This window comes from Eleutherodactylus coqui, chromosome 4, assembly GCF_035609145.1.
Source record: "Eleutherodactylus coqui strain aEleCoq1 chromosome 4, aEleCoq1.hap1, whole genome shotgun sequence".
Lineage (NCBI taxonomy): Eukaryota > Metazoa > Chordata > Amphibia > Anura > Eleutherodactylidae > Eleutherodactylus > Eleutherodactylus coqui.
In genome coordinates this window covers 217,329,753-217,351,249 of record NC_089840.1, presented here as the reverse complement: position 1 = coordinate 217,351,249, position 21,497 = coordinate 217,329,753, and the positions used below count along the sequence as shown (strand labels likewise).

At 48.0% G+C, this 21,497-nt stretch overlaps 1 protein-coding gene and 1 long non-coding RNA gene across 4 annotated transcripts in view; one reads left to right on the top strand and one right to left on the bottom strand.

The window, feature by feature from the left end:
* Positions 1 to 21,497, top strand: part of LOC136626045 (anaphase-promoting complex subunit 16-like) — a 90,093-nt gene that overhangs the window by 56,105 nt on the left and 12,491 nt on the right. The window contains exon 1 of one of the 3 annotated variants that reach the window (XM_066600757.1): positions 19,607 to 20,187. The exons of the other annotated variants lie outside the window; for them this stretch is intronic. Within the exon in view, the coding sequence (XP_066456854.1) occupies positions 20,091 to 20,187 (97 nt within the window). The 5' untranslated portion in view covers positions 19,607 to 20,090. Of the gene's footprint in view, positions 1 to 19,606; positions 20,188 to 21,497 lie in introns of those variants that run through there. 3 annotated transcript variants of the gene reach the window in all.
* On the bottom strand, positions 555 to 17,838 carry LOC136624869 (uncharacterized). Its single transcript, XR_010792464.1, has 3 exons — positions 17,704 to 17,838; positions 3,966 to 4,040; positions 555 to 976 (listed from the first exon to the last, which is right to left on the bottom strand). It is a non-coding gene; the product is annotated as an uncharacterized lncRNA (long non-coding RNA).

Sequence of the window (21,497 nt, the reverse complement as noted above, 5' to 3'; positions counted from 1 at the left end):
CTGCAGCACGCATCACACTCATCCTCACATCCAGCCATGAGGGGTCCATCGGAACACCCATTATTGTAATCGGTGGTCGGATCATAATGTTATTCCCTATCCTGTAGGCAGGGGAATAACTTTATATCTTGGTACAACCCTTTAAGCATCAAGTGAAGAGTCAGCTCTTGGTGTGTTGGAAGCAGGTAAAATGGGCAAGTGTAGGAAACTGAGTAACTTTGGCGAAATAGTAATGACTAGACGACTGGAACAGAGCCCTCCAGAATACCAGGGAGGGCGGTTCCCAAGATGCAATGGTTAGTACCTACCAAAAGCGGTTCGAAGAAGGACAACTGGTGACAGGGTCATGGGCACCATAGGCTCATGTATGCATGTTGAGAGAGACTTTTGTTAAATGTAAATGAGCAAATTAAAGAAGTATAGGGATCATCGCACTGTAAGAGGTCATTAGATACCTCTACACCCTGGACAGTGGATTTCTAAATTACACTTTAGTTTTTTCTTGCTGGCACAACATTACATCTTTCCTCACAATTAAAACACTAATAAAAATGTAACTACAAAACTCATCTTTATTTTAGAAAATAAAAACATTTAGCAAAAATGTAACATTATACACAAGTTTTCACTGTATACAAATCTGAAAACAATCGTCCCTGTTCATTCCCAGTGAAGGTACAATGGTAAACGGCTTTATGGGTCGGGATAGTCACAAATGGTAGAAGACTTCAACGTGTAGCGATTTGTAGACTCATTCTATGGAGCGGCAACGACTGCAGTATAAGATGCTGGTTTTAGAAGAACAACTGAAGACATGGTAGAGGATGTTGAGCCCTGGTAGTACCTTCTCATGCTTGCACATAACAGTTTAATCGTTTAGTATGGTCCGGCTCAGGGGTCGAAGTGGGCTAGGGGTCATCTGCTTCCAACTCTTCCACTAATCCGGCCAACTTCTCCATCCGGGATACTTGTTGATCTGAAAAGATTAGACCTAAACAAATGTTACTGCAATTAGAACAGGATTCTCTCCAGTCTCTCCAGGTTGCTCCATGATGTCGGGTAATCACTGAGAAGGATCATAAGAAATCACTGCTTTTGACAGGAACATAGTCTTATCACAGTGTACATTGACACTTACAAGGTGCTCTCAAGCTGGTGACAGACTGTCTGAGCAGTTAGAAGACTTAGAAGGTTCTTTAGGGATGCTTCTTTACCCAATTAGTGTAGGCACAGGTTAGACTGTTCATATCTGTGCAAGCGTCTTCGGCACACAGCTGACATAGATTCCCGAGCAGCCTGGCGGAAGCCCGGAGGACACCATGCTAGTCAACTGGGTCCTATGGACATCATTCATGTCAGTTAAGCATGGGGTCCAGCACTTCCAATATTTAGCTCCTATGATGGAGCCAAACAATGGAAATAATAGTGCAAATGTGAATCCAGCCTAGTTTTTGGCTGTGGATGGAGGGTTTATTATACTATCAGGATCAAATATGGCTGGATATTCAGAGGAAGTGGATAGTTTGATTGAGAAAAGAGGTCCATCCAAGTGTAAAATACCCCATTTTTAATTTTGCATAAAATGCCTTTATCAAAAATACAAATAGTGGGTGCCTTACTTGACTTATGGTCAGTAAATTACGGTGTAGCATAAGCAGAGGCAGTGAACGATAGCACAGTACAACTCAAATGGTGCATTTCCTTGAAAGCCAACAAAATCTTGGAGATTTTCTACAGTATAATTGGCTGTGAAAATCAAGACTTCTAGACCAGCTTTTCTCAACTCCAGTCCTCAGAGACCCCTGACAGGTCATATAGGGGGGTCCCTGAGGACTAGAGTTGAGAAACACTGTTCTAGACCAGTCAACGCTTTGATGGGCTGCGCCAGCTGTCTTGGCAATGCTGATTGGAGGACCGTCTCTGACTGATGCATATCCCAAGATATGGTGCATATTTCAAAATGGTGGTGCAGAAAATGAACATGGCATGGGGTGGAGGGGGAAGGGGAAGGAAATATCATACTGCAAATGTGCTGATAATGTAAGCCTTTAAAAAGCTAAGTTGATATTTCTGTTGCCAAATTTTGTGCCTTCTGAAGTGTCTCTCGTTTTGATTGGAAAAATAGCTCTGCATACAACGCTGTTTTTATAGTCAGAATTAGTGATGAAGGCTCCAAATGTAGCCCAACCTTTGCAGAAGTCCTTACCACCTCATGACATTAGCACAGTCTAGTCTTATAGTTTTCTTAAATCATAAGTCATAGGAGTACAAAAGTAACCAGTCATTTGTAGTAACTCATACCTCTTGTTATAGTTGTATATCTCAAGATCTGTAAGTTATAGCATTAACCTCTTCAGTGGCACGCCCGGAAATTTTCCAGGACTAGCTGCGCTGCCCATAGTGACATAGCCCAGAAGATTTCCTGGCTATGTTTCACTATAGGACCACGCAGAACACAATGCCATAAGCTGTGGCATTGTGCTCTGCCTGCATAGTCCCACAAAGAACCAGTGCAGGACTTTAAAAAAAGAAGCGGGAAGATATAACCGATCTACCGGCAACTTTCCGATTCTTCCCTGCACTGTTTACATCTGGCCACGGAAACCATCGGCTTTTCAGACGCCGGCTGATGGTCCGCGTGCAGGGAGAGCTGGTGACCAACTGTCAGATGATAGCCGGGCACCAGCTCTTACAGCAGAGAACAAAGAAAACCTCCAATCTCCGCTGTTTAACCCTTTACATACCGCAATCTCTGTGACCGCAGCATGTAAAGTGCTGACAGCTGAGAACGGAGAAAACCTCTGATCTCCGCTGTTTAACCCTTTAACATGTTGTGGTCTGTGCGACTGCAGCATGTAAAGGGCTGACAGAAGCAGAGGGCTCCCTCTGTCACCATTGGACAGCTCTCCCTGCCACGTGGACCATCGGCTCGTCAGAAGCCGGCCAATGGTCTCCATGGCAGGGAGAGCTGGTGATCGGCTGTCAAATGAAAGCCGTGTCACCATCAGAACCCTCGCAATGTGATCAGGCGGTTCTGAAGGGTCTCAGTTGCATCCGGAGGCTTGAATATAGCCTCCGGGTTTGCCAGCTAAATTAGGCTATGGCGCTAAGACTCTGAGCTTCATAGCCTGTCTAATACCCTACTATGCCTCAGCATTCCAGAGTATTAGAAGAATAAAAAAAAGGATTATGCAAGTTCCCTAAAAAAGACAAAAATGTAAAAAAAATGAAAAAGTTAAAAAATTATAAAAAAAACAACAATAAAAATGCCAAAACCCCACCATTCTCCCTTTAGGGCTTATTTAGACGGGCATATATCGGTCAGGTTTTCACGCCCGGCTGATATACGCTGCCCCTTTCTGCAAGGGGAGGAGCTAGTGCATTGAACTCCCGCCCCCTCTCTGCCTCTTGCTACTGTTTGCAATGGAGGGTTGGGTCAGGGGCGGAGCTATGTTCCATCCTGTTATGCCCCCTCCATTGCAAGCAATGGCGAGGGTCAGAGAGGGGACGGGATCTCAGTTCACCAGCTCCCCGTCCCATCTCACCTGTTTCTGGGCTGGTGCACTGAGCTGATTTCTGCAGGAAGCAGACAGCTCCATAATCACTGCAGTGGCAGGGCTCGGTATTGCATCAAATTTTCCATTCATTTCAATGACTGCAATGCCAGGGCTGGCCACCGCACTGAGAAGGAAGCTGTCTGCTTCCTGCAGATTTAAACTTAGTGCATTGGCCCTACAAACAGCTGATCGGTGGGGTTCCTGGTAACGGACTTCCACCAAGCTACTATTGATGATCTATCTTCAGGATAGGTCACCAATAGTTTACAAACTCTTTAATTCACTTCCCTCAGCCATAAAACAGGCATGCATTACTTAATACAGTTTGATAGAAGAGAAATCTGTAGGATGAGTTTCTGTTTGCTGGTGTAGACTGGATTATGGTCATGATTTGCACTCGTTACTTACCATGTTTCACCTGCTTCAGCGCTGATGCGACTTGATAACTGAACACGGATTCACAAAGGAATCCCTCTGCGCCATCTGCAAACAGAAGGATAGAAAAACGCATGAGCAACGTTCTTGACCAGACTGCACTATTGTATGTCCTGCCTACAAGTTGTAGAACATCTACTGACACTGGCCAGGATTCCAATCATTTCCACCTACTTTTACTGACATGTGCATGTTATGGCCCCCCGTGCACGCTTATGGACTACTAGCGCCAAACACATGTCTAGGTTAAATGGCCGTTGATGAAACTGTCTCGCATCTGCAGGCGCGTGTAGTGTGTGTTTGCGATAGAAACATTACATTGTGAGCGTTACCGGCGACCATGACAGATATTAGGGACGACAATCTCTGTACATTGCTGCAGAATATGTTGGAGCTATAGAGGTAACAAGAAAATGAAGACCAGCACAAGTAACCATTTCTCCGCATTCACATGGGCGCTTGCGTATTTCGGTCTGTAAATACGCTGTTGCCTTGCGCTTTGCGGCGTATTGGTATTCTTTTACTTCACATAAATATGCAGCGTATTTCCGCATGTAATAGAAACGTGCGAAATCTTCTTGATTTTGTGGGTAAATACGTAGCGATTACGCAGGTTTCCTGTGTATTTTGTGTGCATTTGCGCATGCACATTGATTTCAATAGGCTTCTACAGTGCGTAATAGACGCTAAGATACCGTGCTTCCTTAAAAAGAAGACCCTGTCTTATATTAACCCCTTAAGGACACGGCCTATTTTGGGCTTAAGGATGCAGCTATTTTTGGCAGGGTTTTATATCCATTTTTCAAAAGCCACTTTTTGTCGCCACGGCCATATAAGGGCTTATTTTTTGCATGGCGAACTATAGTTTTTATCGGTGCCATTTTTTTTAACTCTAAATCATCACTGTTATCTATTGGATAACAGTGATCACGTCCCCGGTGACATCTCTCTGCACATGTTACCCAGGAGCAGAGGGATTTAAAATTTCCCGGGGCACGAGCCCCTCTGCGCAGAAGGATACTTCAGGTCCCAGAAGATTGGGACATCGCGGAGGACCCGAGTGAGTATTTTCACCTCTCCTTATGGATCCGATCCATGAGAGGAGATGGAACAAACTTCTTTCCAACCTTTTAAAACTTTTTCGTGATCGCCGCTTTCCATTGAATAGTGGCAATCACGTGCACAGGGGACCGGTCACCTCGGTCTCCAGTGACATCTCCTGGTTCCCGGCTACCTTCAGGAGTCGGCATCCAGGAGACTTTAAATTTGCCGGGGCTCCTGGCCTTCTGCGCATGCGCATGACGTCATACATCTGGCACACATATGCAGAAGAGCGGTGACGGGTCCCAGAGAACCAATTCCCCGTGGGAGACCACGGACAAGGCGGGTGAGTAATCTCAGCTGCCCTGATGGATCGGATCCATCAGGGCAGCTGAATCTTAATCTTTTTTTAACTATTTATTCATTTAATTGCGATCGGCGCTATACACCGGATCACATTGCCGGGGGGGGGGGGGGGGGCAATAGGGCTTTAATTCTAAGAGGATGCATGTTTTTATGTCCTCCAGGATTAAAGCCCGCTTAGCTAGGACGTAAAAAGGCAATGGGGCCGTCACTAAGAGGTTAAAGTTGAAAGTGTAAATTGTTACAGATGCCCATAATCCCACTGACAGATGATGTCACAGGAAATCAGGTGACCGCTGCAGCCAATGAGAAGCTGCAGTGTCACCATCCATTCTCCTGGCATCGGCGCTCAGACCCTGATAGCCGCGATGCCAGGAGTTCAAGAACATGATGCTGCATTTATCATTGGCTACAGAGGTCATGTGACTTCCTATGCCCCTCCCCCTGAGTCTGCAGCAGGCTGCAGTGCTGAGTCCTGGGGTACGCGTGTATCTCTGTATATTATTTTCACACAGGGCGTCCTACTGAAAAGGGGTTGTCCGGTAACCGGAGAGTCCTTAAACATAGACATATACCTTATATTTACCATCTACAATGCAGTAACAATAAAGCAATATGACCGTTGTTCTCAAACAGCTGAGCGATCTCTCCGAATATAAGTGCGAGATTTACTAAACTGAATAAGGCAAAATTCTGGCTCAATCTTAGGCTGAAGCGGTGCGCCCCCTGTGTACGTATGATGTAACTACACGCTATGCCTCACACTCACTCATCATCACCATAGCATCTGCAGGGTGGTCCACGGAAAAGAAGGACGGCAGCCCACACTGTCTATAAGAAAGTCTATCAATGTTGTCCATAGCAACCAATCACAGCGCAGCTTTCATTTCTTATACTGCTGAGGTAAATGAAAGCTGCGCTGTGATTGGTTGCTATGGCAACAAAGATTTTCTTTTAGACAGCTTTGATGAGAGTGTGGTGACGGGCTAATATTCCGTGGCCCATCCTGTACAAGAAGCTTCATTAGAATATTGCTTACTGGGAAATATTGTAATTAGATGCGCCAAGAATATAACAAAAGTCTGGAAGCTGCTGAACAGTTCCGCCCGTGGCTACAGAAATATGGCGGAGGGGGCATGCAGAGGGACCTCCATGTTGGTTCACCCCGAGTACTTTGTGGATTAGGAACAGAGGACGCCTTTACATTATAACTATTATTCCTAAGGGCTCGTGTCCTCGGGTGGTCTTTCACCGCCTATTACACATGCGTTGCACGGCCACGTAAAGCGTGCTGAATGGAGCTAATGAGAGTAAATGGACCTTCATTAGTCCTTGCACATGAGCGTATAGACACTGCATGTAGATACCAGCGAGAACTAGATCGCAGCATGCTCTATTCTCCGGCGTACCACGCAGAGTGAGCCGTATACGTTTGTATAAGCAGCGTATGCAAACCTGTCCATACACAATACATTATGTACGGGCGGCGATTCATACGCAACGCAGATACGACACAGCGGGGGATTAAAAAAAAGACAGCCACACTGCGCATGACCGCGGCCGTGAGATACGCAGATATGCGCAGTACACTCGCTGCCCGTACGCGGTATCACAAACACTGGTAAAACGCTGCGAGGGCACCTGTGGACATGAGCCCTAAGGCCGCTGAGTAATTCTCCTGAGCATGGAGATATGTATATAGATTGCAGTCGCCGTCGGGACGGGCTTCCCAATAATACACCATATCCCTGCAGCACATCATATATTCTGTCACACAAGTACCACGTCCGCTGCCGGATATCCATACTAATAGTATACATGCTAAAGTAAGGCCCAATGTCCACAGGCGGATTCGATTTGTGGAACCAGCGCTGGAGAACCGCAAATCAAGCCGTCCATAGGGATGCATGGATGTCCGCAAAGCAATGACAAGCATGCAGATGTGATTTTTCCCACACACCGCATACAGGGCTCAGGCAGGCAGATCAGCCGGAAGGTCAGTTTCTTACTTTGATATCTGATGTTCAAAGCAGCTTTCAAAGATGGCGCCGTTGTGCTGACTTCCCACAATGCCCTGCGCTCTCCCCCCTCTGTGTGCGAGCTCCCAATGACTGGCCTCGCTCAGCTCCCGTCCTGGCCACGCCCACCTCTAGTGAACTCATCTAAGTCTCTTCCTGCCCAGGCCCCGCCCCCTCTAAGTCCCTCCACAGGACAGCATGTTCTCCTGCTGTACAGTGTACTTAGAGGGGGCGGGGTCAGGAGAGACTGTCTATACTCACAGGATAAAATCCTGAACGACGAGAGTTCAGTGTAAACAGCAGCCGTTCAGTACTGAACGTCCGCTGTGCAAAGTGAATGGAGAGGGGCGGGGAGAGAAATCTCCTGCAGCCGCCCCACTGTGAAACAAGGATACCCGCTTGACAGGCACCTCCCCCCCGACCGTGACAAGTTATGGTGACAGCCCCCTCCCACCGTGCAACAAGTTATAGCAATAGCCCCTTCCCCCCTGCGACAAGTTATGGTGAGAACACCCCTCCGCCTCTCCCAGTGCGACAAGTTATAGCGACAGCTCCCCTCCTCCCGACAAGTTATGGTGACAGCCCCCCTCCCGTGCGACAAGTTACGGAGACAGTCCTCCCGCGCGACAAGTACACTGACAGCCCCCTTTCCCCCCACATGACAAGTAACACTGACAGCCCCCCCTCTTCCCCGCGGCGACAAGTTGTCAGCACCCCAACTCCCGCGGCGACTAGTTGTCAGCACCCGAACCCCCGCGGCGACAAGATGTCAGCACCCAAACCCCGCGGCGACAAGATGTCAGCACCCAAACCCCATGGCGACAAGTTGTCAGCACCCCAACCCCTGCGGCAACTAGTTGTCAGCACCCCAACCCTCGAGGCAACTAGTTGTCAGCATCCCAACCCCCGCGGCGACAAGTTATCAGCACCCCAACCCCCGCGGCGACTGGTTGTCAGCCCTCCAACTCCCGCGGCGACTAGTTGTCAGCACCCCAACCCCCGCGGCAACAAGATGTCAGCACCCAAACCCCCATGGCGATAAGTTTTCAGCACCCCAAACCCCACAGCGACTAGTTGTCAGCATCCCAACCCCCGCGGCAACTAGTTGTCAGCACCCCAACCCCCGCGTCGACAAGTTGTCAGCCTCCCAACTCCCGCGGCGACTAGTTGTCAACACACCAACCCCCGCGTCAACAAGATGTCAGCACCCAAACCCCCACGGCGACTAGTTGTCAGCACCCCAACCCCCGAGGCAACTAGTTGTCAGCATCCCAACCCCCGCGGCAACTAGTTGTCAGCACCCCAACCCCCGCGTCGACAAGTTGTCAGCCCCCCAACTCCAGCGGCGACAAGATGTCAGCACCCAAACCCCATGGCGACAAGTTGTCAGCACCCCAAGCCCTGCGGCGACTAGTTGTCAGCACCCAAACCCATGAGGCAACTAGTTGTCAGCACCCCAACCCCCGCGGCGACTAGTTGTCAGCACCCTAACTCCTGCGGCAACTAGTTGTCAGCTTTTAACCCGCGCGGGGACTAGTTGTCACCCCCCAACTCCTGCGTCCACTATTTGTCACCACCCCAACTCCTGTGTCGAAAAGTTGTCAGCACCTGAACCCCCGCGGCGACAAGTTGTCAGCACCCCAACTCTTGCGGCAACTAGTTGTCAGCACCCCAACCCCCGCGTCGACAAGTTGTCAGCACCCTAACCCACACAGCAACTAGTTGTCCGCACCTCAACCATTCAAAATAGTCATGGCTCTCCTCCCTGCACAAACAGGATTACACTGAGATGAGACACATCTGTATAGATAACACAGGACCACTATTCACAATACTCACAGCTCACCTCCTCTCCTCCCTGCACATACAGGATTACAGTGAGAGGTGATACCTATTTGTAGAGAACACAGGACCCCCCATTAATAATAGTCACAGCTCACCTCTCCTCTCCTCCCTGCACAGACAGGATTACACTGAGAGGTGGCACCTATATATAGATAACACAGGACCACCATTCACAATAGTCACAGCTCACCTCCTCTCCTCCCTGCACAGACAGGATTATACTGAGAGGTGACACCTATATATAGATAACACAGGACCACCATTCACAATAGTCACAGCTCACCTCTCCTCTCCCTGCACAGACAGGATTATACTGAGAGGTGACACCTATATATAGATAACACAGGACCACCATTCACAATAGTCACAGCTCACCTCTCCTCTCCCTGCACAGACAGGATTACACTGAGAGGTGGCACCTACATATAGATAACACAGGACCACCATTCACAATAGTCACAGCTCACCTCCTCTCCTCCCTGCACAGGCAGGATTATAGTGGGTGGGTTGGTGGCTCGCTGGGCAGGTCAGTGGCAGGGGCAGTTATACAACCCACTCCCCTCCCCCCCTGCAATAAGTTATGGCAGCCCCCTCCCCCACTCCCATGAGAGAAGTTATGACAGCCCCCGCTCCCAGTAGTAATACTTACCCTTCAGCTGATGACCGGTGGACACTCCTGTCCGTCTCTAGTACGGACTGCGCATGCGCGAATAATCTGACGCGTGTTCCTGAGCCGGCAGGCGCTGCTGCGCATGCGCAAAAAAACAGGCGCGCACCCCTGGCCCGAGGACGTGTGTTTACGGCCCAACAAGAGGAGAAGACTGAAGATAGGGAGCACTCCTGTAGGTAAGTATATATCTTCTGTATGGCTGATTTACAAAGCACAAAGTATATTACAAAGTGCTTTGTAATGGCCATACAGAAGTGCATACATACATTTGTCAGGGCCAGACAACGCCATAAAGTGCGGTGGAGCGGAGTGCACATCATAAGCTAGGCCTCCACAAACGGGCAGACACCTGAGGGCAGACGTCGTTGCCGCACGTATGTAATTATTAGGCTAGCAGGGGTACCAGCGTTGCCCCGGATTAAGGGTGGGTTCACACAGGGCGGATTCCCGTCGGAAATCTCGCGGTTTGGCCACAGCAAAAACCGCGAGATTTCCGCCGGGAGAACCGCCGCGGTTTAAGCTGCGGCGGCTTTGAAGCAGCTCGGCGGCATGCTTTTCCGTTGCGGCTGGTGCTCCCATAAAGGGAGAGCGCGGCCGCGGTTTCAACCGGATTTACTGCAGCGGATTAGCCGTCCCGTGTGGACGAGGTTTCTGAGAAATCTCATCCACATGGCTGGCTAATCCCGAGATTAGCGGCCGCGGGCGGATCTGCTGCGGCAAATCCGCCCTGTGTGAACCCAGCCTAAAACTTGAATGAATGCCACATTAACATGGATTGAGATTTTAAAGAAAATCTGGGTTTCCCATAGCAACCAATCACAGCGCAGCTTTTATTTTACCTCAGTAGTATAAGAAATACCAACCAATCACAGCGCAGCTTTTATTTTACCTCAGTAGTATAATATATACCAACCAATCACAGAACAGCTTTTACTTTACGTCAGTAGTATAATACATACCAACCAATCACAGCACAGCTTTTACTTTACGTCAGTAGTATAATACATACCAACCAATCACAGCACAGCTTTTACTTTACGTCAGTAGTATAATACATACCAACCAATCACAGCACAGCTTTTACTTTACGTCAGTAGTATAATACATACCAACCAATCACAGCACAGCTTTTACTTTACGTCAGTAGTATAATACATACCAACCAATCACAGCACAGCTTTTATTTTACCCTAGCTGTGTAAGAAATGATTTTGACAATTGTATTTCCCATCCATTTTTTGCTCTTCCTGTAATTCGCCTCACAAGGACAAGTCAATCACAGAACATGGCCGTTACTTACTGAGTGAGGAGTGCATATAGACAAGTCAGCTCTAGCGCATCTGATGACCAGAGCATTTGTAATGACCATCAATAAGGCTCAAGGGCAAACACTGAGGCCCAATGTCCCCAACCGAAAGATACACAAAGGGAAACATGGCCGTCCGCAATGAAATAAAGCATGTGGATTTGATTTGCGGACCTTTCGGTCTAGAAACAAGTTGCAGCATGCTCCATTTCAGTGCGGATCCCTCATGGACGACTTCCATTGCAGTCAATGGAAGCAGTCTGACCCGCGGCCCACGCGTATCTAACTGTGCCGCCGGGCAGCGGATCCCGCGGGAAAGCAGGAGACTTGAAAAAAATCCTCCACTGCGCATGTACGGCGGCACGCCAGCCGGCACTGCCGCACACATACGTAGTGAAGAAAATAGAAGACCCGGACGGGTAAGCAGTGTCCTCGGCCACGGACAGAGTGGGAATCCACTGCGGGCTACTGCCACGGAATCCGACCCGCCCGTGGACATGAGACCTTATGGTAGGTGGTGTACATTTTCTCATGGGCACCTATGCGCCGCGCTCACATGTATACAGGCCACAAAACCTTTATATCCTAGCAAAAGATGACAAGACCAGAAACGTACAGAACTGCGCTGACAGCAGATCGCGGCTACATTCCTTTCACTATTTCATAAAAAACATAAATTCCACGCAGATGGAAATATGCTATAGCCCCCCCTTGGCTCATGTGCTGGGATAGCGCTGCCGCCGCACACGGCTGGGGTCAGGGGTTGGCCACGGCAGTCATGTGTGTATATGAAAATGTCACCCCAGCAGCATGTCAACAAAAGCCAGCGAAGAAGCCTGGAGCAGTGGAGAAGACTAACCACTTTACCCCTCATCCGCTCCATCCATGGCAGGGAGGCTGTCTCTGACAGCTGACACCCGCCTGTAACAGCCGCCATCAGCGTTCACATTGATCGCAGCTGTTAATCCTTTAAATCGATCTGACAGCGGCATTTAAATGCCCCAATCGGCATTTAGTGGTCCAAAACAGCCCCCTCGCGATGAGATTGCAAGGTGCGGTTTGGTTGTCATGACACCCTGGGCCTCCTGAAGATTCCCAAGGCTACCATGAAGAGACTGACTGTCAGCATACAGCATAATGCAATACTATGGTACTGCATTACACAGTATAGCCTCATGCCCATGGCCGGGTCCATTTCCACCTGTGAAATATCGCAGCAGAATCAGACCTGGCGTCCCCCAGACACCCTATAGCAGTGATGACGAACCTTTTAGGCCTCATGTCCACGGGGAAAATCAGATCCGCTGCAGATTCTCAATGGAGAATCTGCAGCGGGTCCCTCCTGCCCCGCGGACATGAGCGCCGAAAATAGCAATTTAAAAGCAATTTACCTATCCGGCGCGGGCGGGGAAGGTCAGCTGTTCCTCACGGCCGGATCTTCATTTTCGGCCGGCGGATGAATTCCTGACGCCGGCGGCACGTCGTCGGCACGTCGTCGACGTGCCGCGCGCATGCGCCGGGCACATCCGCCGAGCCGAAGCAAGGGAGATGCGGCCGTGAGGAAGAGCAGAGCTTCGCGGCCCGCTGCGGGTGAGTAAATGCTTTAAATTCCTATTTTAGGTCTCCCGCGGATCCGGACGGCTTCCATAGGCTTCAATAGAAGCCCGCGGGAGCCGTCCCCGCGGGAGACCCGCATGAAAATGGAGCATGGTCCAGATTTTTTCATGCTCCATTTTTTTTTAAATCACTTTTATTGACGATCCGCGGGTATTTATGTACCCGCGGGTGGTCAATGCATCCCTATGGGATGCGGATCCGCATGCGGGAGATCCGCTGCGGATCCTAAATCATATTTTCCCCGTGGACATGAGCCCTTAGAGACCGAGTGCCCAAACTGAAACCCAAAACCCACTTATTTATCGCCCCAGCGGTAATAGTGACTGCGCACAGCGACCTCAGTGTTCATAGTGACATCCCACAGCGGATTTATTTAGCTTCACAATACATTATATGGTGCATTAAAGAGAACCATAAAAAACTACAATTCGCCCCACAAGAAGCAACAAGCCCTCAGACAGCTGCGTTATCGGAAAAATAAAACGGTTCGGATTTTCTGAATGTGGGGAAGAGAAACGAATCTTATATAAAACCGCCTGCAGGCTTTTCTTGCACCGCACTTTGACCCCTTTGTGTGACCTTGGGTGGATGATTTTGGTGTCATTAGATTTGTGACATCGTCACCACCGCCGTAAAATCATGAAATTAGAGTTTGATGCATTGAGTGACTCTCAGGCCGGGTCAAAGATCTTATGTTAAGTCTAGCGGCGCTGTTGTGCTTCACCCATTGATTATGAGCGCTATAACCAGCGATAAGGTATTGCTGTACAGAAGTCATGCAATGCCTTACCATAGCAATCACTGCTGCTATGGAGCAGGTCCGCTTCAGGGCTTATTCACGCCTGTCCGATATACGGTGTCCCTTTCTGCAGGTGGAGGAGGTGGGCTGGTCCAGGAGCAGTGCACTGAGCTCTCGCCCCATCTCTGCCCCTCGCCACTATATGCAATCGGAGGGGGCAGGATGAGGCGGAACTTATCTCTGCCATCCCCACCCTCCTGCCCCTCCCATTGTAAACAGTGGTGAAGGGCGTAGAGGGGGCATGAGCTCAGTGCACTGCTCCCGGCCCGCCTCCTCCCCCTGCAGAAAGGGACACCGTATATTGGGCGGGTGTAAAAACCAGGACAATATACGGACGTCTGAATAAGCCCTCAGGGAAATAAACAGTGTAAATAAACTAAAGAAATAATGTAAAGAAATAAAATAAAATACCTTGGTTTTTTACTTGTTTACCGCTATTTGCAAGAAAAAAAATTACTAATTTCAGAAAAACCTCACATATGTGGTATCATTGTGTCCGTAATGAGCACACGAATTATCCTGCGCAGCAAATATCTCCTAAAAAGAGCAATAAAGGCAATCCAAAGAGCCATATGTACCCCGAAATGGTACAAATAAAAACTACAGTTCGTGACGCAAAAAACAAGCCCTGACAAAGCTCTGTCCATGAAAAAATCAAAAACGTTATGTGACTTTGAATGTGATGAAGTGGAAAAACCTAAAAAAAATTATGTTTTTGGCATCGTTGTAAACGTATCGAACCGCAGAAAAAATGAATTACGTCATTTATACTGTTAGGCCTCATGTCCACGCGCTTAGAATCCGCAGCGTTTCTCCCGCACGCGGATCCGCGCCTCATAGGGATGCATTGCACACCCGCAGGTAGTTAAATATCTTTGGATGTCATATTCCCGCGTCAGGCGCGGATCCGCGTGCAGGAAACAAAATGGACATGCTCCATTTTCGTGCGGGTCTCCCGCGGGGACGCCTCCCGCAGGCTTCTATTGAGGCCTATCGAAGCCGTCCGGATCCGCGGGAGACCCGTACCAGAATTAAACTCACCTGCTCCGGACGATGCGGTTCTTCCCTTCTTCGAGGCCGGATCTTCTTTCTTTGGCCCGGCAGATGTGCCCGGCACGCCGCCGGCGTGTCGAGCACATCCGCCGGGTCGGAGAATGAAGATCCGTCCGCGAAGGAAGGAAGATCCGCATCCTCCGGAGCAGGTGAGTTTATTCTGATTTTTAGGCATCATGTCCGCGAGGCAGGAGGGACCCGCTGCGGGATTCTACATGAAGAATCCGCGGCGGGCCTGATTTTCCCCGTGGACATGAGGCCTTAGATTGTCGCTGTAAAAAAAAAAAAATTAAAAACAATGGCAGAGTTAATTAATAAAAACTATAGTTGACCACGCAAAACATAAGACCTTATACGACTGTCGACTGGAAAATTAAAAGTTGTGGCTCTTGAAAACTGTAAATGAAAATCCCTCAGAAATCGTTGCGTTCTTAAGCCCAAAATAGGCCATGTCCATAAGGAGTTAACCGCTTAACATCACAGGACCACAGATCGCGGTATGATGTAATGCTATACATTAGATCATACTGTAGGAGCGATCAACGCATCACAAGTTGTTGTCCCCTCTGGGGACTAACAAAAAAGGTAAAATTGCATTTTTACTGATTATTAAATTAAAAAAGCTAATAAAAGTAAAACAAAACCCTTTTGCCATATTTATAATAAAGGGATCTAAATAGTAATACAAAAATACATATTTAGTATCGCAGCGTCCGTAAAAGTCTGATCTATCAAAGTAATGCATTATTTACCCTGCATGGCGAACATCATCAGAACTAGAGATGAGCGAGCCTACTCGGCCAAGCCCCTTTTTTGCCTGAGTACCGCGATTTTCGAGTACTTCCGTACTCGGGCGAAAAGATTCGGGGGGCGTCGTGGGTGAGTGGGGGGTTGCAGCGGGGAGTGGGGGGGAGAGGGAGAGAGAGAGGGCTCCCCCCTGTTCCCCGCTGCTACCCCCGCTCCGCCACGCCGCCCCCCCCGAATCTTTTCACCCGAGTACAGAAGTACTCGAAAATCGCGGTGCTCGATTGAGTAATTACTCGAAACGAGTAGGTTCGCTCATCTCAGAACATAAAAATAAAGAACACCAGAATTGTGCTTTTTTGGTCACCCCTATATCCAAGAAAAAATGTAATAAAAAATGATCAAAAAGCCGTATGTACGCCAGAATGGTAGCAATGGAAACAATGGGGCGTCCCGCACAAAATGAGATGTCATACAACTATGTCGAAAAAATGAAAAAGTTATAGTCGTCAGACGATGGCAGCAGGAAATAATTTTTAAAAATTACATATCTTCGAAAAACAAAAAAAAGGAGTACAGGCCAAAAAAAACCTATATAACTTTGGTATTATAAGTATTCGTACTGACCCATAGAATAAAGTGATCAGGTCATTCTTGTTGCAGTCTGTACGCCGTAAAAACAAGACACACCCAAGATGGTGGAATTTAGTTTTTTTCCCATTTCACTCCACTGAGAAGTTTTTCCTTACATTATATAGTACATTATATAGTACCACTGAAAAACACAACTCGGCCCGCAAAATACAAGCCCTCATAGAGCGACGTCGATGAATAAATGAAGGAGTTATGATTTTTTAAAAGGGGAGAGGAAAAAGCGAAAATGGAAAAACAAGGGCCGTGTCATTAAGGGGTTAAAACACATATATACCGAGCAAAAAATATATAACCATCACTTGCATCATATATACACTTCTGTACATCCCATATGCCCCCTGTATATACAGATAACGACAGTTATCACACATTTTATATATAATGTGAGCCCTCACTGACCGACTCTGAGGCTGACTTCACACTGCGCTCGTCAACGTGCGATTTCACCGCGGATGCGAGGCGTCTTTTGTATTAAAAACATCTGGCATCACTTCGGAGAAGTAGCGATCCTCCGCCGCGGCTGATCACGGAGTTTCTCCCATTGTTCTCATTGGTGAGACGCCTCATTGCATCGCGTGCATCTAGCACATGGAGCGATGCTGCCGCCGGCCCCACTGACAACAATGGCCGCTGCGATGTGAAGGCGCGCCCAAAGACGGTACGTGTCGCGATTCTTTTCCTGTATCGCTTTGTGGTGCAATGTGGGTAAACAATCGCTCATGCGTATGACCCCGTTCAAAAGAATGGGGATCATATTCACATCCCGCAAGGCACAAGACTCGTGGGAGAATCTTGCCCGTGTGAAGCCGGCCTGACTCATCACTAATTCCCTAAGGCCGCTCTCACGCACGCATTAGCACATCATGGCGTTTTACTGCGATTTCGCGCGGCCTTTTCTAAGGCATTCCACTATTTGTCAGCGTTTTTTGAAGCGCCCCACTATGGGTGATGAGGTGCGTTAAAAAGTGCTAAAATGCACGAAAATAGAGCAGACAGCGCTTGAAAATCACAGCGTTAGACATGCTGCGTCCGAGCGCTAGTCGGCAGAACATCACTGAAATCAATGGAGGCGCTGTGCCGCGATTAAGCATCGCAGTAAATAGCGGGCTGTGTGAGAGCGGCCTTACTCCCCATGGAGGACAAACATGACATTTGGCGCAAATGTTCCTTAGATCCTAAGTAGGAAAAGTAACGGGGTCACAACTGGATTATACAATTCTAGCCAAGGAAGCACGCGGTCACCTCCACGCGGTGTTTCCTGGGTAACGTGAAGAACCAGGCAAAGTGGGGAACATACTATAATCCTCGGTTCCTGTTCTCTGTACCAAACTAACTGGGGCGAAGCCGAGTATATCAGCCAGTATATATATATATATATACACACACACACACAACACCCGTATGCGCATAGCGCTCACACCATACATACAGCACCATCATCCACCGGCCATACACGCCTTCTACACAGGAATATGGGGTCGGACACATATACTCTATCATATATATATATACAGAACAGAGATCAGAAGGCAGCGCCCCAGAGTGGGGGGGGGGGGGGATTTATATTTACCAATTTAATAAATATAATATTTTTATCTCACCCTGCGGTAACCGGGTTTCCCTGGGGAGCGCCGGTGGGTCAAAGATCCAGGCCGGCAGGAAGAACCAGATAATCGGGTGGTTGAGGTGATAGATATGCTGGTCGCCGGTCCTTACGACATCACATCATGGAGAGCATCGGAGGGAAATACGAATATATAAGTATAAACTGGAGAGAGATAGACAATAGCAGAAACTAAATAAAAATCCCCAGCGAGCGGTCCGGACCATGCGGAAGGGGCGGGCCCAGGGGATTATACAACGCTTCTTTAGATGAGGGGTGCACTCGGTGTGAGGCACCCCGTGAAGTAGGTCCGGCACATTTATATGTCTGTTGGAGTCCGTTCACTGCAGCGCTGGGAATATTTATATAGAACACACATATACAAACGTTATACAACATCCAGAGCATCATATACAGACAGTATGCACACAAGGTATAATGTGCATTCACAGCATGCACACGGTGTATTATTTAGGCCGCCTGCAGACGGCTGGGTCGGAGAATTCTCGCAGCAGGATCCGACCCGCGCCCCGGCAGTGAGCAGTGCGGCTCACCTTCTTCCGCGTCTTCTCCTCTCTGTGATGTGCAGGCTGCCACCCAGCGGGCACATGCGCAGAGCGGAGGCGGCGTGCCAGGGGTGACATCTCTGTGTGGGCCTCTGTGAGACCCGCACAGAAATAGAACATGTCATGATTTGTTTACCGCGTGTGATTTCACACGGACAAATCACGGTCGTCTGCATAGGATTGCGTTTTGCAAAGCAATCCTATGCAGGCGGGCACGGGCGGAAATTCTGCGAGAAATCCCGCCGTGGAATTTCCGCCCGTGTGCAGGGGACCATAGTCATATACAATGTATACCAACTATACAGTGTAGTATACAGGCATATCTCTATACAGTGTACTACATATAGAATATACACACTATGCCCACAGTGTATTATACTACCATATACACACACTGCACACTGTAGTATACAGCCATATATACACACTATACATACCGGTAGTATACAGCCATATAGACACACTATACATAGCATACAGCCATATACACACACATACATAGTATACAGCATATATACACACACTACACATAGCATACAGCCATATATACATACATACATAGTATACAGCCATATATACACACTATACATAGTATACAGCATATATACACGCACTATACATAGTATACAGGCATATCTATATACAGTGTACTACATATAGAATATACACACTATGCCCACAGTGTATTATACTACCATATATACACACACTGCACACTGTAGTATACAGCCATATATACACACTATACATACCGGTAGTATATAGCCATATACACACACACATACATAGTATACAGCCATATACACACATACAGACTATACAGCCATATATACACACTATACATACCAGTAGTATACAGCCATATACACACACACATACATACATAGTATACAGCCATATATACACACTATACATACCAGTAGTATACAGCCATATACACACACACATACATAGTATACAGCCATATACACACACATACATAGTATACAGCATATGGGATGTCTGTGGCTGGACGACACCTTCTTGAGGTCTGACCAGTCCAGCACACACTATTGTGTCCCTGAGGCCACCAAAGCGAGTGACATTCCGGCCGGTGCGGAAGTCCCACAGGAAGAGGTCACTGCTAATGGCCAGCCAAGCCTGGCTGATCTCAGGGAACACTCCCATCATGCAATGAGTGTTCTTCATAGGGTTAAAATAATCTAACATCTCCGGGGGAAGCGGCACTGTGTGCACAGCGCTGACCACCGGGAGTGTGGGGGCGACACCGAGCAGATGAGGGGCCTGCAGAGGGTAATCAGCAGGGGAGTTACCTGACAGAGCAGGGCTGTCCCGAAGGTCCAGGGCGGATGACAAGTCCCTGTAGGCTGAGGCCTCGTGCAGCAGGCGCTGGATCCTCTTCTTGGCTGCGTCCATCGCGTCGTCCATACGGGTTGAGCGCGACTCTCAACTGTCAGTTGAGCCGTGTGCAGTCTGTTGTGACATCAGGTGCGCGCGGGAGGACACGTGACCCGCGGAGCTCGAGCGGGGTTTGACAGCTCACGTGACTCCTGTCTCTTCTTCCTGCAGAACTGCAACACAGAGTAGCCGGGAGGCATATTTGGGATTTCAGCCGCAGTTCAGTAGCAGTGAGCGATTCCAGCGACCTGATTGGTTGTTGGAGACACACCCCCTTTGGAGATGTGCACGTGTGGCCGGGTAGTTAAACAAGCAGCAGCACGGCCGTAGGAGGGTCGGCAACTAAGCCCAAGCCTAAACCCTAACCCTAAGGTTGCTTGAATTGCTGAGTTTAGGCAGAACTGGGGAAGAAAAAGTTAATATGCCCTCCGCAGGATTACATCATGGTGAGCGGCTCTGCGGAGCCTCGGAGCTCCTACTGCCGAAGGAGAGAAGCTTCACTCTGCTGCACGTCTGGTGTATGTAGTCTGCTCATATGTGTGTATATTTGCTGTATACTATGTATGTGTTAATATGCTGTATACTATGTATAGTATGTATAGTGTGTGTGTATATATGCTGTATACTATGTATGTGTGTGTATATGGCTGTATACTACTGGTATGTATAGTGTGTATATATGCTGTATACTATGTATAGTATGTATAGTGTGTGTATATATGCTGTATACTATGTATGTGTGTGTGTATATGGCTGTATACTACTGGTATGTATAGTGTGTATATATGCTGTATACTATGTATAGTATGTATAGTGTGTGTATATATGCTGTATACTATATATGTGTGTGTGTATATGGCTGTATACTACTGGTATGTATAGTGTGTATACATGGCTGTATAGTCTGTATGTGTGTATATGGCTGTATACTATGTATGTGTGTGTATATGGCTATATACTACCGGTATGTATAGTGTGTATATATGGCTGTATACTACAGTGTGCAGTGTGTGTATATATGGTAGTATAATACACTGTGGGCATAGTGTGTATATTCTATATGTAGTACACTGTATATTGATATGCCTGTATACTATGTATAGTGTGTGTATATATGCTGTATACTATGTATAGTGCGTGTATATATGCTGTATACTATGTATAGTGTGTATATATGGCTGTATGCTATGTGTAGTGTGTGTATATATGCTGTATACTATGTATGTGTGTGTATATGGCTGTATATGGGCACATCTGCCGGGCCAAAGAAAGAAGATCCGGCCGCGAAGAAGGGAAGAACCGCATCGTCCGGAGCAGGTGAGTTTAATTCTGGTACGGGTCTCCTGCGGATCCGGACAGCTTCGATAGGCCTCAATAGAAGCCTGCGGGAGGCGTCCCCGCGGGAGACCCGCACGAAAATGGAGCATGTCCATTTTGTTTCCCGCACGCGGATCCGCGCCTGACGCGGGAATATGACATCCAAAGGTATTTAACTACCTGCGGGTGTGCAATGCATCCCTATGAGGCGCGGATCCGCGTGCGGGAGAAACGCTGCGGATTCTAAGCGCGTGGACATGAGGCCTAACAGTATAAATGACGCAATTCATTTTTTCTGCGGTTCGATACGTTTACAACAATGCCAAAAACATAATTTTTTTTAGGTTTTTCCACTTCATCACATTCAAAGTCACATAACGTTTTTGATTTTTTCATGGACAGAGCTTTGTCAGGGCTTGTTTTTTGCGTCACGAACTGTAGTTTTTATTTGTACCATTTCGGGGTACATATGGCTCTTTGGATTGCCTTTATTGCTCTTTTTAGGAGATAT